The sequence below is a fragment of the Lutra lutra genome, chromosome 16 (assembly GCF_902655055.1).
Source record: "Lutra lutra chromosome 16, mLutLut1.2, whole genome shotgun sequence".
Classification (NCBI taxonomy): domain Eukaryota; kingdom Metazoa; phylum Chordata; class Mammalia; order Carnivora; family Mustelidae; genus Lutra; species Lutra lutra.
The window spans coordinates 2,025,443-2,043,437 of record NC_062293.1 but is presented as its reverse complement, the minus strand read 5'-3'; the positions used below and the strand labels follow the sequence as shown (position 1 = coordinate 2,043,437).

Sequence of the window (17,995 nt, the reverse complement as noted above, 5' to 3'; positions counted from 1 at the left end):
CTAGAGGGGCTCGTCCTGTCTGTGGAGCCAGCGGGGGTGTGTGTGTGTGTTTTGGGGTGTGGGGAGACCCACCAGCCAGGTGGGCTGTTTTGGTTCTTGGTCACTTTGGAGCCGCTCCCAAGGTCTAGGCCTGTCCAGAGCCTAGCTTGGCTTGCGAGTGGCAGGGAAGCTCTGGCCAGCACTCAGGGTTCCCAAAGCACCCCCTTCCCTGGTTATGTGGACCTGGGGATATTTGTCCCTGAGTGCAGGGAAGGGGCCTGGGAACTCTAGAAGAGGGGAGGCAACCAACTACTGGCTGCGACCCAGTCGGCAGTGGGATGGTCCATTCGCCCAGGAGGGAGCAGGACTGCAGGGGAGGCGAGGAAGAGGGGGTTACTCTGCACCCCAAGCTGGCTTCACCCAGCTGGGGGTCCCTTGCCCTCCTTCTGCCTCCATGTCAGCTGCACCTGTGAACGGGGGAGCCCCCGCCTGCCGCGTCCCAGTGTCAGTAAAGGCTATGGAACCCCCGAGGGCGCAGTGCCACACAAACACGAGGCTTGCACGGCCCAGCAGGTGGGGGTTCCTGGGTGCCCCTCCCCGAGGCAGGTCGGGGGGACACTGGCAAGCTTGAGAAAAGAGACACTCCATGCAGACCACCGTCTTTCTTCACTCTTTACTGTGTAAAAATAAACTCAACAATTCATGTCGTTTCAGCAAGAAAATGAAAAAAAAAGCAATACCAGTAGAAATAGTGCATTTCCAGAATTGCTGATGGGAGGTGGCAGGTCCCATGGTTTTGACCCATTTGATACCCAAAAGGCTGCAGATCATATGAAAAATGTACAGCTTTGGTTAGCAAATAATGAAAAAGTAAGATACATCGATATTCTCATATTATACAGTATATACATTATAACAATATCAACCAGAGGGGGTTTGCTTTGTTGGATTTTTTTTTTTTTTTTTTTTTTTGGCAAATAAGACAAGATTGGGACTCTAAGTATTGGGCTTTTTTTTTTTTTTTCCTCCTCAATGACTTGTTCCCCTTCAACAAATTGCACTTAAGTCCACGGTGCATGGAAGTGACACATTTCCTGTCATTAGCTGAATAAACTTACACACTGTGTTTGAAGAGATGAAACCACGGCTGTGTCAAGCCACGTTCTGGTTGCCATGAAATTCTAAAGGATACTCTCTTCTTCGTGTTAACAACACGTAACCCTAGTTTTTCCTACCAGGATTGGAACTGATCAAGTCCTCGACTTAAGCCAGCTCCGAGGCAAAGGGTCTACCATAAATGGCCAATTCGCATCCTGGTCCCCAACACCTCTGAGCGCAGGCGGCCCCTCTTTGGAGCTCATTAGAATGACTGAACCTCACGCCAGCCTCTCCCCCCTCTTCACTGCCCACAAGACACCCCCTTGGTCTCAGGTCCCAGGGCTGGTGACAAAGTGATCTTTGCACTCTTAGAAAATAAACGGGGAATCTACAAAAGGAAAAGAAAGCATACAAAATGTATCTCTTTCTTCCAAAATACATGCTTTCAGTCCTATGTTTTGGCGGAGCCTGAAAGTATTTTCCAGGGAGATATAAGGTGAGTTAATTTTATAGGTTTGTCCTTTTCTTTCATAAAAATACTCTTGTTTGGTAATAAACTTTTTCTTCTACAGTAAGAGAAATAATACTGTGTTATCAAAAGCAAGAAGGCTTACGATTCCAGTGGGATCTAAGCTCCGAGAGCCCGGAGAGCCTCTGTCGGCAGCTCCCCCACCTCGGACCCCCAGGGAGCTGTGGGACACCAGCTCGGCAAGAGCTAACACCGCCTCGGCAGTGCTGTGTGTCTTCTTAGTTTATAAAACTTCTTACCTGAGATAGGCATGTGTTATTCAGTGCAAGAGGGAGTGTCGATCAGATTAAGGAGGAGATGGGAGACTACGTGGATTAGATTTGTGGCTGTGTCATCGACCTTTCTTGGGGCCGGCAAAGTGCCAAATGTTAACACAGTGAGGGAGTCAAGGGGCTTGGCACAGGCTCCAGCTAGAGGCGGGGAGGGAGCCGAATGTCAGCTTCTGTCCCTGGCACCGCAGGGGCGTCAAGGGAGGGCCAGGAAGGTGAACAGGCCGGAGGCCAAAGGGACAGTAGGCATAGCGTCTGGGGTGTGCTCTGCCCGTCTCTAGCTAGGGCAGAGGATGGCTTGTGGTCCTGACGGACAGCTCCCACCCCGGCCACGAGGGCGGAGGGTGGTCTGGGGTCCGCGATCGGCAGGGGCTGGTGGGGGGTGCTGGCAGGACAGCACCCAGCCCCCTCTGAGCCTTGCCTAAGCAGCAGCTGAGAGGGGGGCCAAGTGAGGGGTGGGGCCGACCTGGTCTAGAGGGGTGATTCCAAGCTCTCGCTCTGTCCCAGTCATGGGCTTTGTTTAGGCTCCTTGTCAACCTACACGTGAAAAACACTTGTTGGTGTGTTTGGGGAGTGGGGAGGAGGGAGAGGGATATGGGTCCCTCCCATGACCTCCCCCGACACCCTTGGCTTGCTTCTCCAGAGATTTCTCAGTAGCTACGCGGATGGTCACAGGACGATGGGTGGCACTGGGCACACGACACGGAACCAGAAGTTCATGCAGGCAGGGGACGCACATCAGACCGAGGGAGCCAGGGACGCGCCACCCCGGGGAACATGCAAACAGAGAAGATCCCTGCAGATCCAAAGATGCCACAACCCGACGGGCTCGGACGAAGCACAAGGGTCTCAGAAAAAGCCACTGTTGAGCCACAGCACGTAGCACGGCGCCCGGACCGCACCCGCTGAGCAGGAGTGCGCGCCACAGCTAGGCGACCGGGTGCCACGCACACACCCACGCGGACACGAGCACGGAGACACCAACACAGACGCACACAGATGCACGAGGTTTCCGACGCAACAGGGACCTGTGCGTGAGGAGACAGGTGCCCCTGGAAGGAGCCAAGGACGGGGAACACCTGCTCCTCCCAAAGGAATGTCTGTAGCTGCACACGAGCCAGACAGTGAGGGAGAATTTCTAGAAAGACTCGCCAGCGTTCTGCTAATTAGACTCCCGGTGACAGAGTCCGGGGTGCCCTCAAGGCGTGCGACCCCCAGGTGGGACGACGGAGCAAGGAGCCCACCCGGGGCGCGGCCCGTCTTAGTGCTCTTCTTCTCTCTCTCAATGTGCGCGGGCGCGCATGCACACACACACACACACACACACACACACACAGAGACGCACACGCACACACACACGCATTTCCCCCTGCCTTAGAAGGACTAGAAGGAAATGCGTGTGGGTGCTTTTCATGGGGGAAAATAAAGTCCAACGTTCTAGACACTGGTCGTGTCTCAGTGTCACCGGCTGGTGACAGGCTGGGGGCTGCTGCAGGACCGGAGCCCTGTGAAGCAGGGGGAGCGGGCTTCAGGCCCCAGCGCTGGCCGCCAGGCCCTGTGTGGGAGGCCTCCAGAGGGCCCGAGCCCGTGGAGGACTCACGGTGCCCACGGACCCGGGCCTGGGAGCGGGGGAGGACTATGGCTGTCAAAATTAGCTTGGACCTTCTCATTGACGGGTCCGGTTCCAGTGTCATCGGCCCTGACTGGCTGGGTCTCAATCAGAATGTGGGTTTCCTTGTCTCAAAGGTCCCCTGTCGAGCTGACCCATGGACGCCTCTGGGCTCCCACTGCCAGAGGCCAAAGGAGAGGGGCCAGGGAAGGCTGGCTTCCACAGCCTTCCCAGGGGCACGAGCAGACAGCCAAAAGGGAGGGATGGCTCCCTCGAGAGGGTGCGTGACTGTGGGCCGGAGACCCGGTCCTGGGCCAGAACCAGAGAGCTGGGCATGCAAACCAGCTCCCCAGGCCCAGCGCTGCCCCAGACGCCACCCGCAGGGGCGCCGCCTGGGCACCGGACGGGGTCCGCCCACCTCCTGAGGCCAGCCCCACCCCCCAACCCTCCACAGACTCTCCCTGCCTCACGAGCTGCCATCCCAGGCCCGGGTCAGAGAGAATTGGCTCCCAACAGGAAAGAGAAATTCTCTGTGGAGAGCCCCCCGGCCTCGAACCAACCGCTGAGACATTTTTTTTCCCGGTAGAGATGTGGCTCTGGAAAAGGTTTGCCAAGACAGACGTGCGTGTGGAGGAGGCCCCGAGGCCCGGGGGCAGCTCACAGGGTCCCAAGTGCTGATGCTCAGCCTGTCGCAAGCTTTCCCAACACCACAGAGGAAGGAGGAAAGGAGGCAGCTCCTTCTGGAGGAAAGCGCCTCCCCCCGACACGCACCCGCCGCACACGCACATCCTCACCTACGTCTGCCTGGCCCCGTGCTGCAGCCACCGGGGAACGGGGTGGGCTGAGACCCTGGGGGTGCCTCCCGGGCACGAGGGCGACCCGGGCTGTGTGCGTGCGCGTGCGTGGGCCTTGAGTCACTCCTGGGGAGAGGGAGAGAAGAAGACGCGAGGGAGTCATCACCGCACAAGCAGGGGGGAGGCGGGCGGGCCGGCCCGAGGGCAGGAGGCTCCGCTGGGCAGGAGCCTCAGTTGATCTGGCGACAGGCTTCGAATGTCCACTTGGTGGCTCCCCGTAGATCTCGATGTGGGACTCGGCCCAGGCGATGACGTTCCCAGAAAGGGCCTTGGGGCTGCAGGTGGCCAGGTTGTACACCTCCCCGGGGGTCAGCTTGCGGTCCCAGATGTTGAAGTGTGCCAGCTCGCCCACGAACGCTTGGGTGGCGTCAAACCCGCCGCCCAAGGTGTCCTTTGGAGAAAAGCAGAGGGTGAGTGTGGAGGGCTGTGAGGGTGGGGGGGCCTCTCGAGGGGGCACATGCCCGTGTCTCCCCCATCAGGGGCTCTCACGTTGACCTCGAGGTACCCTGTCATGTCCTATCTCTGGGAGCCCAGGAAAAGGGCCACTACTGGCCACCTCTGTCTGTCCTGGGTGCAGACCATCTCCCAGGGACATCTGGACTCTGCCTGACGTGTGGCCTGTCCCTTGGCCGGTGAGAGGGTCCACTCGCACCATGTGCCACCATGGGAGCAGGGCCCTGGGAGAACCGCTGCTGCTCCCCCTGCCTGGACGAGCTCAGATGTCACCTCTGCCGAGCCCCACGGGAACAGAAGGCCTGGGGCCCTCCCACTGGTGTGTCCCTCCGAGTGCCCAAGGGGAGACAATCCGCTTCCAGGAAATAAATTATGCATCGCTAAAGGCAGACTGGCCTTTCCGTGCCAAAGAAAGTGTGGCGGCCCCCAGAGCATTGAGACAAGACCGACCCCGCTCGTACTGCCGGAGAAGCCCCCCCAAGGCAGGGACTTGGCCCAAACCACTGCGTACCTTGTTTCCCTCGGCTCTTTCTGGGAATGGGGGAACCATGTCCCTCTCTGACCCATTCCCTCCTTCTCCCCCTCGTCCCTGTTCAGGCACCCTGGCTGTCCCTCCTCTGGTTCTGGGGCTCCCCCTGCAACCAGCATCCCCATCCGGCCCAGCCCCCAGGCCCTTACCTGCTCCTGGCCCAGCACCAGGACCCCCTGCGGCTTGATGGGGTGGTAGGGGGCTAGGTTCTCGCCATTGCCACCCTGGGTGCCATCCTGGTAGGCTTCCCAGACCCCGTCCCGGGTGGTCCAGGTGACGCAGATATGGTGCCACTGGCCGTCATTGATCACGAAGGGCAGCTTGGCCACCTGGGAGGAAGGAGGACACACACGGTGTGACAAGTTCAGGGGCAAAGCGCAGATCAATGATCGTCACCATGCGCCGTGTCCACCATGACTCTTCCCATCACCGTGTTTAAAATAAATAACCAAGAGTGACTCTGAATTCTCTCAGCACCTGCCCCGGCGACCTTATCGTCCGCCAGCCCCATCCACCGACGGGTCACGGAGTCACAAGGGAAACAGGACGATTTGTCAAGGGGACCCTGGGATGGACCTGAATGCACAATGGCCTCCCCCTCCTCACCCTCCCCCTTCTCTGCTCGGTCTACCCAACCAGCCCTGGGAGGAGGAGTCCCACCGCCGGGGGCTCAGCTCACTGCTGCGGTCTGGGCCTCTCGGCTCTCCTCCACCACGAAATTGCCAGATTTGCTGGGTCTACACCCGCACAGCCTCTGCCGAGACTCAGACAGCAGGAGCCACGCACCAGGCCTCAGCCCTGGGACTCCCCTCTGTCTCTAGCATGGGGGGCGGTGTCGGATGGTGCGGGAGACAAAAGGACCCGCACACCCTGTGATGTGGGGACATGGGGCCCAGAAAGGAACCACCGTTTCTGGTCCAGGCCTCAACAGCGGGGCTTGGATTCCAGTTCCCGGCCAGGGCTGGAGATGGTCCCTGCCCGTGCTGCCCCAGAGACCCGGGACTTGGAAGCCTCCCCAGAGGGAAAAGGCTGCGCCCTCCAAGGGCTCAGCCGCATGTGGCCTCCCCCCAGGGCTGAGGGGTTGAGCAGGATCAATCTGGGCCCTGGGAGAACCTCTGGGGTAGCTTCACCCCTGAGAGCCTCTGGGGTCCTCCACTTACACGGAGCTGGGGGAGGAGGAGCCGGGGTTCAATGGGAGGGACGGGGCACCTTCCCCCCAACACCCCCCACCCCAGTCGGGGAAAGTCCCAGCTTCGCACTATTCATGGAGTGTGGGCAGGGGCGCCCCTCCTTCTCGTCTCCCCTCCACCTCCCCCAGTCCTGCTTGACTGGCCCTTCTGGTGCCCCCAGCCGCCCCCCACAAGCATCTGTGGCTGCAGAGCAGGCCCAGCAGCTGGGCTGGGGGCGGGGCCCTGGGGGCCTCACTCTGCTGTCCTGCGAGACCAGGCGGCTGGGGGTGGGGGGCTCTACCTTGTCGTTGATGAGGATCTCCATGGGATTGCTGCCCCACTCGATGAGGACCAGCTCGTTAGCCTGGCCTGGCACGGCGTAGGAGAAGGGCGTGCCCACCCCAGGGGCCGCGCTGGACTTGAGCCACATGCACACGGTGAAGGCGTACATCTCCGGCAGGCTCTTCTTCACCTTGGCGTACATGTAGTTGGTCCGCAGCGGGAATGTGAGCTGGAACTTGTCCCCGGGGCGGTTGTCCTTCTGACCTAGAGAGAACAGGACACAGTCCTGTCATCTGTACTCAAAGCCTTTGTTCCCGTTGGAAACCCATTCAGCACTCCTGCCGTCCCCCGCCCCCTCCCGCTCTGGGAAGCCAGGAGCAGACTCATCTCCATTCTCTAGCCGCTGAGAGGGAGGCCCAGCAGGGTCAAGTGCTTTGCCCTGCCCGAGGGCACGGGGCCAGAACAAAAAAGCTGACCCAAGATCTCCTGCTCTCCGCTCAGGCTCACATGCAGCCCCTGGGGAGGCTGGGATGGGGATACAGAGACCACGTGGGCTTGGGCAGGGAATGCGTCCCTGCACAATGGTGGGGGGGGGGTGCTATTGGACCTTGGTGGTGTGGCCACAGAGGGAGGAGGTCTCCTCCAGCCTGAAAGAGGGGGCTGCCCCCAGCACAGTCCCTTCGGCAGACCTGGTTCCTGGATATGGTTCACAAAGTCTCCTCGTGGATTCCCACCGGAGACAAGTGGGCGCCTGGTGCCCAGCTCACTCCCCTCGACGCCAGGGTGTGCTGCAGGCCCTGCTGGCTCTTCTGAACCAGTCAGTGAGCCCTGAGGACTCTGGCTCTTTCTAGAACCCTATCTTCCCTACAGGAGGGAAAGACGGCTTCCTGAGGCTCATCCAGCAGCTCTGCTTGGAGCCCTGCCGAGAGGGCAGGGCAGCAGGGAGCAAGGAGTCGGCCCTGTAGCCAGGGCCCCCCAAGGTGACTGCTTTGAGGACGGGGCCACTCATTCTCAGGGAAAGCTTCCTCTGCATTTCCTGAAAAATCAGGCTCCTGGCCTAAAAGCCTCCCTTTACCCAACAGCACCAGCTCCCTGCCTGCCAGGGATGTCTCAGGGAATGCTTGTCTGCCCCCTCCCAGCCCACACACGCACTGTAGCTGTGGCCCTGGGTTTGGTGTGACTGACTCCAGGCAAAACATTCCAACCCAGCAGTGGGCACAGGCACCGGGCCCAGAGCCAGGAAGACACACACCTGCCAGCTCCTGGGTGTGCTGGGGCTTGCCAGGGAGTCCAGAAGGAAACAGGCCCCCCAGGCCAAGAATTATTTCTAGAAGGCGTCCTGCTGGGCCAGCAACCCCCCCCCCAATCCATTCAGCTATCAGGGAACGGCAGGGCTGGTCCCCTCAGTGCCCCCCCAACCATCTCCAGCTTGTATTCCTGCCCCCCCAAACACCCCTTGGAGCAGATCCAGCCCCTGGCCTCTCTAGGGGCTGTTTTTCATTCCCCGCAATCTCCCCTCCTTCCCTCCCCCCTCCCTCCCCCGTCCCTTCCCCTGATCTGTTTTTCAGTTATATAACGTGCCTTAAGATGGCACTGTTTAAATCCATCCAGCACATTTTGCCGTCCAAGAGGGGTCACGTGGCCCTGCTCCAAGCCTAGGAACACCCCCCCCTTTTACAACCTTGTTTGATTTCTGCGACTTCAAGCCTGAGCCCAGCTCATCTGTGAGCCCCAGAGTGCAGGTGGGGCTGGCCACAGTTGGTGACCCAGGAACCACAGGACATGTAGGATGCTAGCACTCGAGTCATTCAGAAAATAAGACCACGGGGAGGGGCTCAACTAAAGGGGGGAACCCGGAGATCCCCAGAGGACAACAGTGGTGCCCTGGAGGTGGGAGAAAACAGACCATCCCCAGCCTGCACCCCATTCCGTGCTGGGGTTGGGGACCAGCTAGAGTCAGTCTTTCTTACCAGGGAGCACCACAGCCACAGCGCAAACTTACTGAAGATCGGACTTGGAAAAATCCTTCCTGTGTGTGTGTTGAGGGGTGCCGACCACAACAATCGATGCCTTCCTCACTCCGCCTCCCCTCCCTCCATTTGTCCCCAGCCCAGGGGGCCCCGCCCCATCAGGAACACAGGCTGGAAACCCCAAACCCAGGGCAGGGACTCAGGAAGCGGGAAGGGCTGGAGGGGTGGAGAAGCTTCAGGCTTTGACAGCCTGGAGCGGAGCCCTGCAGGAAGCCCCGACCTGAGGCAGGGTCCCACCAGCCGGGCAGCCAGCAGCCCCCACCCACACTCCTCCCGGCCAGTTACCTTTCTCCAGCTCGCTGATCCGCTGGTGCAGGGAGGTCAGGGCGCTCTCGATCTTGACCCTCTCCTCCGTGTCGTTCCTGGGGCCGCCCTTGCCCTCCTCCAGAGTGTTCACCCGAGACAGCACCTGCCTCTCCAGGTCATCGATCTTGCTCTGCAGCAGGTCCTTGAGGCTGTTGGTCTGGCTGGAGGAATTGAGCCGGCTGTACTGCTGCGGGGGTGCAAGGGCGGAGGGAGACCACACCGTTACGCGCGCGGCGCGGGGACCGAGCCGGGAGGCCGGCGGCGCGGTCCCCTCAGGGCGAATGCGGGGGCGGTCTGGCTGGGAGCTCGGGCGAGTGGCCGTTTGCGGGGCCCCTCAGGCTCCCGGCGGGCCCCGGCCGGGCACCAGCGCCCGGCCGAGGGGGGAGTGGGGGTGTCGGGCAGGGTCGGGAGTGGGGGTGGGGCAGGGCAGAGGGGCGCCGGAGCCGGAGGGGGGACCGCGGCGCGCGCGCGGACCTCGAGGTTCTCCAGGCGGGTTTTGAGCGACTGCAAAGTTTGCCCGAGTTGGCTGAGCGTCTCCGCGGCCGGCGTCCGGGACAGGTCGCCCATGGTGTTCTTGCCCGAGCCGGGCTGCTTGCGGCCACCGCCGGCCCGGGCCTCGCCGGCGCCCGTGTCCAGTGTGCTCTGGCTCTCGCAGCGGCCCAGCTTGGTGGTCAGCTCGCGAATGGTCTCCTTCTGGCTCAGGATGGTCTCCTTCTGCTGCAGCACGGTCTCGCGGAGCTGCAGCACATTGCTCCGGAGCTCCTCGGCGCCGCCGGCGGCCACGGACGCGGCGCACATGTCGGCGTCCACCGGCACCGAGGTGCAGATGAAGCGCGTCGGCCCGAAATCCTGGGCCGCGCTGCCCAGCAGGCAAAGGGCGAGCAGCGCACAGGTGCGCGCGGCGCGGCCGGCCGGCATGGCTGCGGGCGCTGGGGCCGGCGCTCCGGCTCGGCTCCTGGGGCTCGGCTCGGCGGGGCTCGGCGGGCGGCCCGCGCTCTGGGCGCCGCGCTGCTCGGCCGCGCAGTCCGCACCGCCGCGCTGCCCGGCCCTCACTGCCGCCCGCGCTGCGGAGCCCGCGCCTTTTATGCCGCCGCGGGAGGGGCCTCGGCGCTGCCGACGTCAGCGGGGGAGGAATCCCGCTTTAATTGTCTGCGGCCCGGCCCGCCGCGCCGGGCTGGGGTCGTTCGCGCGCGCTGGGAGGGGGGGTGTCGCCTCCTGCGGTCTCCCCCACCCACGCACCCCCCCGCCCCGCCGAGCCCGCACCGCTTCCCCGAAGGCTCCGAGAGCCCCGAGCCGGGTCGGGGCGGGGGAAGGACTGGGACTACAGGATGGGCCACCTGCATGATGTCCCCAAGTCTCCGACGGGGTTGTGGGCGGGCGGGAGGCCGCGGCTGGCCCGCGAGACAGAATTCGGTTCAACCCGCTTGGCCCCACAGAACACTCTCGGGGGCCGGGCCGGGGGCGTTCAAGGCGGGACCGGGTCCCCAAGGGCTCAAAGCGGCTACACTCGCGCGTCGGGTGAGGAGCGCTGGGGAGCGGAGCCTTGCGCCGCCGCCGAGTCCAGAGAGGGGGTCGCGGCGCTGCCGCACGGTTCTTGGATGCGCATGTGGGGTTGGAAAGCCGGTCTATACCTGGGATCGGGGGACTTCTCCACGACCTCGTTCGGGGCTCTCCTGCCCCCTCCCACAGGCCCGGGGCTTTGGGGACCCGGCTACGTCCCGGGGGGAATGGCAGCACCGCCCCCCTCCCGGAACCCGCGGGGCGCGCGGGCACTTCTCGGATCGAGCCTTTCCGCTTGCGGAGCCGGCGGATTCCGGGCAGGCGGTTCCCTGCGGCCCCGGGGGAGGCGCTGAGCGGCCGCGCTTCCTGGGGGCCCGGCGGCCCGACCCTTCCGCGCTCCCGGAGCGCCTTCCTGTAGCGGAGGCGCGCGTGCACGTCCGTGTCGGTGTGCGCGTCGTGCTCTCTGGGCCCCGCGAGCCCCAGCTCGGCCCACTGCTCCGCCCAGGGCAGTTGGGGACGGGTCCCGGCCCACGGCCGGATCGTCGCCCGTGTGGAGCGCCCCCCCGCCACGGTGGACCTTCCACCCGGAGTCACCCCCGGCCGCTTCCCCCCCTCCCCGCACCTGTTTTCTGAGTAGCAGCGGCGCCAGGCGAGGCTCCCAGATTCCCGTCCGGGTTGGGACGCCCGGTTCGGGGCTCTGGACAGGCCCAAGCCGCTGGCGCACCCCGGGCCATCAGAGTTCCGAGCTCCCAGTGCGTGCAGGAGGAGATGGCGCCAGGATCCCGAGGTCGGGCTCCGGGTGACGGTGCGAGCCCGGCCTAGAGCCGCGGGTGACGGTGCGAGCCCGGCCTAGAGCCGCGGTCCCGCAGCCCCGCTGACGGCCCAGACCCTCCCCCCAAGTCGGGCCCTGCGCTGGCAGGGGTCCCCAGCCCCAGGGACCCTCAGGCAGCTGCAGAGTGCGGGGGCTGGGCCGCCGCCCCGCGGGTGCGAAGCGCAGCCGGCTTCATTGAGACCTTTTGGAGAAACCCTGGTCTTCTCTGTGCCACTCGGTGGTCGCGTCCCACCCGTGCCCCCGTTGCCCCACCGCCCACGTTCTGTGGGCGCTTCGGTCCTGAACCTTCCCGGAGCCCGCGTGTCCTTCGGCCTCCGCTTGCCGGCGCCAGAGGGACCCCGCGGGCCGCACGCGGCAGTCCTGGGCTTCGAGCCCCGCGGCCCCGGGGGCTGTGCGCCTTATGCGCCTCGGTGCCCCGGGCCGCGGGAGGGGACTGGCCACCAGCGCCCCTGCGGGTTTGCGCCCGGATCTCCCCAGGCTGGAGGAGGACTCGGGAGGACCTCTCCGCGCTGGGCCCCGGGGCGAGACTGTCCGGGGCCGGAAGACAGGGCGCGCGGGAGCGGGAGAAGAGCCCGTGGGGCGACACGCAGGCTGCGCGGCCAGAACGGGATCCCTCGGCGCAGCCTGGCGTCCTGAGCCGCGCCCACGACGGGGACCCGGGCTTTCACCACCGAGAGGGGACCGGGGCACGTGGCACTGAGGGCTGCCCCGCAGAGGAAGGAGTAGCGGGCCTCCGAGCTGGAGGAGGGCCCCTGGGGCAGTGTCTGGGGCCGTGGCAGCGAGGTGTGGAGCTCCGAGGGGAGGCGGTCAGGGGCCCGACCCTTCTGCCGTTGCCCTCTGAAGCGCTGTGTCCGCCAGAAGGCGCTATGGGGGACCCCTGCGCGCCCGCGGCGGGCCACTGTGACCGGGAGGTGGAGGGCTCTGCTGCCGCATCCCTCTGCTTTCTTTCAATCCACTTCCCCCGCCCAGGATCCTGGGCAGGGGACACTTCAGGCCTGGTCGAGTCTGCGGTTTCCTCCTCCGCCCCAGTGCTCAGAGGTATCTAAGAGCTCTGGGGCTAGGCGAACACAAACCCTCAGAGAAGGAGCCCAGGCTGCCCAGCCCGCCGGTGGGAAGGTCCGGGATGCCGGGCTCCTTCCCTCCTGGCCTGGGTGTCAGAGCCCAGAGGCGCAGAGGGCAGACAGTCCCCCATGATTGGGGGGGGGGGCTCCCACTGTAGATAGGCAGTAGGTGCAAGATAGCTCACAGGTGTAGGTAATAGTGACACATAATAAAAATAATTAGAAATTGGTGAGTTCTGAACATTATCTTTATCCTTAATATAGTTTATTTAATTATAAGTTTGTGTCATTTAAATTTTAATGCTGCATTTAACAGTCCGCTGGCAAACTCCTGAACACACAGTGACCAGCTGGTGCCGGCCGGCTTCCCGGGCTCCCGGTGGAAGTGGGTGGTCTTCCGAGGTCAGGCAGGGCAAAAGAGGCTGTTGGGAAGCGGGCCTAAGTCGGAGCCTGGTGCTGTGCTCAGGACCCTGAACCACCTGTGGAGTCTCCTGGGTCTGTCCTCTCCCCAGACCAAGGCCATGAACTGGTCTAGAATCTTCACCTGAACGTGAAAAACTCCGCTAGAGGTGGGCAAGAGTGGGCCTCTGGGTGGGCGCTGAGGGGGTCCTCAGAAGATGCAGGACAGCACTGGACAGGGGCATGTGGCCCACCCACCCCTTGACTCTGAGCCAGCCATCTACCCTGCCTTTTTAAATAGCCACCCTGAAGCAGGCGGGTTGGGGAGCAGAGGGGCGGGGTCGGAATGGGGTGAGCTTCGGGACTCCGGACTCGGAAGAGAGGAAGGCAGTTCTGGAACACACGTGGGCCCCTGTGGGCTGAGCTGACATCTCAGCTTGGATGGGGGGACACTTTGCAGCAACACAGGGCTGGCATTTCAGACATGTGGCATTTCAGACACTTCCTGCAACGCTCCCAAGTTGTGTTTTGGTTTCGGTTCTGTGTTTTCCACAGCCCCTGTGACGCTGTCCATGTCCTGTTTCTTGGTCTGGAAGGTGTTTTGTGGAGGACCTCACTTTGTGACAAGGCACTGGGCTGTCCAGATGGGATGTGTACACTTTTCTGTTTGTGGCTCCACACCCCACATGAAGTATAGGGGTGCGTGGCTCCCACAGGCTGTCCCCAGAGCGGAGGAGACGGGCTTCTGGCTGCCACCAGGTGAGAATCAGCAGGACCTCAGGCAGCTGGACTCTCAGAGCAGAGCCAGGCCATGTGACCCCTCCCTGCCCCCTGAGATGACGCTGGGCTGAGGGGGCGGGCATGGGGCAGCTCTGACAACAGCAAGCCCCGGGGGGCCTCCGTGGAGTGACTCTGCCGACAGACCCTGCCTACCCACTCTGCCCGGGGGACAGGCCCCTGCTGCCCAGCTCTTCTGGGGGAGGGGCCCTACCCAAGTGGTCCCTTCTGCCCTCCTCTTGGGCACCTGTGCAATAATAACCTTGCCTTAAAACAAGAAACTGTCCCTTTGCAAAGCCCTCTGTCCACATTCATTCATTTGCCCATAAAGCATGGCCGGGCGACTGTCCTCAGTCAACTCACGAGGAAACCGAGGGAGGGTCAGAGAAGCCCAAGACCATACACGTGTCCAGTGGAGGGAGAGTTGAGGGGCAAGCTATGGCCTTGGCGTGCCCAGCCTTGCTCTCTCTGCACGGAGTGTGGGAGCCCTGGCCGGCAAGGGCAGGAGCTCTCTGATCTGTGATACTGGGTGGCAGAGAAGCTGTGAGAGGAGGGATGGAGGCCCAGCTGCTCACATCCAGTGGCAGAGGCATGTCGGGCCAGGTCCACAGAATCCGGGCTGGGGGGCTTCTCACCTGCCGCCCATGAAGGAGACACGGCCCCCTGCTTCTCCACAGAATTTACATGTCCACGTCCACTGGGAAGACCCTACTAAACCCACAGTGGTCATGGCAGGGCCTTCCTGGTCACGCTCATGGTCAACGGTTGTTAGCTGGGCCAGCGAGGCCCCTGCAGGCCCCCAGACTCTCTGTTTCCAGCGGGGGTTTCCCTGCAGCTAGTCCTCTCCTCCGGGCTGGCCCAGGCTCCTATGGGACAAAGCTCGGGGTGGTCTCTCTCCTGCCCTGCCCTCCCCTGGAGTCCAACACTGGGGCTGGGGTGGCGACCCCAATAAACGTGAGTTTTATGGGCATGAACACGAGCCCTTCTCGGGAAGGCTCGTTTCACTATTCTCCGAGCGGGAGTTTCTGGGTGCCAGGCGGAACCGTGGGCATGTGGTACAGTGTAAATATTCATCAAGTTTACTCTCAGTTCAGCAAATATTTCCAGAGCGTCGACGGGGGGCAGGCCGGCTGCCGGGGCTGGAGAGAACTCAGGCGGTGTTCTCTGTCCCAGAGAGCACTCCGTCTGTCCCCCGGGCGGCTCGGGTGGAAGTGTACATTCAGGGTAGCAGGCGAGGGCCATGGGGACCAGAGACACCCCAAGCCAAGGCAGAGGGGTGCACTGGGTCTCAGTAGTCAGGAGGGCCTCCTGGGGAGGTGACACTGTACAGGGGTGAGGGCTGGCATGGCCCATGCTGGGAGCAATGGGGGCATGCCCTGGAGGGAGAAGATGTGGGCAGCAAGGGTAGGGGGCCTGCAGGCCGGCCAGGGGCCGGGGTCTCCTCCTGTGGGCAAGGAGGCCCAACTGTAACCCTGCATGTACGAGGTCCTGTCTGAGAACCCTTCCTTGGGGGGCAGGCTTGAGGGGAGCAAGGCCTGCCGAGGAGGGCTGGCTGGGAGGCCGCTGCTGGCAGTGGTGAGGGACGACACCGCAGTTAGGGGAGCAGCAGGTAGAGAAAGATGGATTTGAGAATAGGTTAGGGGATTAAATTGTCAGGACTTGGGGGTGACTTGGGTTGAGGAGCTACTGGAGGGAGGAGCTTACGTGAGTCCTGGGTCTTCCCTGCTGGGGCGGGTGAGGGGGCGGCTGGTGGTGCGGCGCCGCCCCTGGGCCGGAGGGCCTGGAGGGAGGGGGACACCATCAAGGTCCACAGGGACACATGTCTGCCAGCCAGGAGGGAATGGCAGCAACGAGGTCGGGGTGCTTGTTCCGGAAGCCAGCACTTAGGGGGCTCTCCCGTGCTGTCCAGGGTGTCCAGCTCAGCTGAGGTCGACAGCGCAGGAGAGGACGGAGGGAGCACCCCGGCGCCGGTGTTCCAGGGAACCTTCTGCAGGATTTCTGAACTCCGCATGGAAGGATGTGGAGGGTGCTCTCAGCCATTTCTGCCACTGCGGCCGTCTCTGCCTTCCGAGGGCTCGTAAATTCGGAAGGCGGTTCTCGGACAGCCCCGGAGCCCCCGCCCGGCCGACCCCAGTGTGCTCCGACGTGGTTCTCTCCTTCAAGCTGGCAGCATGGGGCTGGTGCGATGGGAGCCGGGGCCCCAGCCCGATGTGTCCTCGCACGTCAAGTTTACCACCCGCCAGCGGCCAGGAGAGGGCTTAGGAAACATGCAGTGACGGCGGCGTGGAGGCGGTCCAGAACGCAAATGGTGCTGACACGCAGGGGATTAGAGTTGTTGGAAGGCCTGGGCTCAGAAGCCATCACTCAGGCCGGGAGGGGAGGAGCGGGGTTCCTTCCCATAGAGTGGGAGCTCCCAGCCCTGGGGACTGGGGACCGGCTGCCACCTAGGAGCTCAGGGGCTGGGGGGGGTGTGTGTGCGGGGGTTGTAGACGGCCAGGTGCCTGGGGCTCGGGTCGAGGGGCTGATGCCAGGGGCCCCTTGGGCTCATCCAGGGCACGGAGGAGACTCCACGAGTCAGCGGCTTCTAAGTCTGCACGAGACAAGACGCCTTCACATGCCTTCCTCCGTTCGGTGGGGGAAGCAGCCTCCCAGCGCGCGGTGGGATGCTCGTTTTTATTTTACCTGCTTTACTGCCTCGGCCGAAGCGGCTCCACGACGTCAGCCACGTGGGACCTGGCCTTCTGAGTTTCCACTCACTCACTCGCACATTCAGTGGAAACTCTTCTGGTGCCTGCTACGTGTCGTGGGGCGCTCTCCCAGACAGCGGGGACCCAAGAGCTTCCCAGCTCTGGTGGTTGGAAATTTCTTGGTTTTAAGTTTCAATTTCATGCACTTTTCCTGAAACACTGGCATCTACGACCGGTGGCTGTATGAGGATCCCTCCAAGACCGTGTCTGGCTGGGCCCGAAGAGCGGACATTAAATGACTTATGGTTCAGCAAGGCGGGATTTCGGCCTTCTGGGCCCACCCCCCCACCCCACAACAATGTCGGTAAGGGTCCAGGGTGAGCCACGAAGGGAGAGAAGGGGCTCAGCTTGCAAACTCGGCCCCCCCACCCCTGCATCGGCCCCACCATCTGCCAGCTGTAGGACCCAGAGTGAGACGTAAGGATGTCATCAGATGGGAAGGGGGGGCACCCTGCAGAGGCCTGGCGAGGGGCCAGCACAGATCAATGGTGGCAGATGTTATTATTATGGTGACGTAGCTGAGTTCCTGGCAGGACTGAGCCAGTCCAGGAAGGGTCCCTGAGCCGGGAGGGGAGCCCAAGTGACACGCAGGAAGCAGGGAGCTGTGTCTTGGTTGGGGCTGCACATCCCACCTCTTTCTTGGGCAATGCTGAGTCAGTGTCTGAAGCTGTCAGATCCTGTGGGGCCTGTGGTCCCTCCTACCCTCCTGGGGATGTCATCAGGATGTAGGGGGAGCTCCCGGGAGAGGAGGCTTCCTCAAACCCCCTCTGTGTGTGTGTGTGAGTGTGTTTGTGTGTGTGTGTGCAAACGCGTGCAGTGGGGGGAAGGCGTACACTGTTCGGGAGTCTGGGAGGAAAACAAAGGAATAAAGGAATAAAGCCCTCCTACTGGGATGTCTTGGGGTCAAAGAGCTCTCTTTCTGGGAAGATTTTCATTTCCTGTTCCATTTCCTGCTCAGCACAGGGACAGCCCAGTGTTTAGGGAGGCACGGTTGCAGCAGGAAAACAGGAAGCTGGTCAGAGCCGTCCTCCACCTGCCACCCCAACCTATCTTGGGAGCAGCCCAATCAGGGGACAGGCACTCGGCTAGGGTCCCCAAGCTGTCACAGCTCAGCTTTAGCTGTGCCCATCCCCATGGCTCTGCGAGACCAGAGGAGCTACCATGGCGGCTGATCTTGGGGGGTGGGGCGGGAAGGGGGTACCCTGCAGGCTGTGTGAGGTGTGACTGTGGCTCCCCGGCTCCCCGTGCTCCTGGTCGCCACTTGCTTGTATCCTACCCTGGGGCCAGGATGGAGCTGGGCACAGGGGGCGGCCCCAGGAGGAGAACCTGCCGGTCTCTACCCCACGGCATCGGCAGAAAAGACCATCACGCTTCCGGAAGCTGCAGCACAGACTGGATCCATCCCCTCCCACCGCGGCCACCGCTCAGCCTCAGGTCTGAGCCAGGTCCCCACAGGCGCCACAGGTGGCCTGTCTTTGCCTTCAGGCCCCAGGGCTTCTGTGACCACCACCTATCCACTCTGCGCGCTCACTTGCACGTTCCAGACACGGGGGGGTGTTGACCGTGGCATCA

The 17,995-nt window shown here is 62.8% G+C and overlaps 1 protein-coding gene across 1 annotated transcript; it reads right to left on the bottom strand.

The window, feature by feature from the left end:
* Nucleotides 1–638: 638 nt before the first annotated feature.
* On the bottom strand, nt 639–10,073 carry NPTX1 (neuronal pentraxin 1). The gene is made up of 5 exons (XM_047708811.1): nt 9,582–10,073; nt 9,087–9,294; nt 6,791–7,035; nt 5,470–5,649; nt 639–4,729 (listed from the first exon to the last, which is right to left on the bottom strand). The coding sequence occupies exons 1-5, from the start codon at nt 10,023–10,025 to the stop codon at nt 4,166–4,168; spliced, it is 1,641 nt and encodes a 546-aa protein (XP_047564767.1). The 5' UTR covers nt 10,026–10,073; the 3' UTR covers nt 639–4,165.
* Between the last annotated feature and the right edge of the window lie 7,922 nt (nt 10,074–17,995).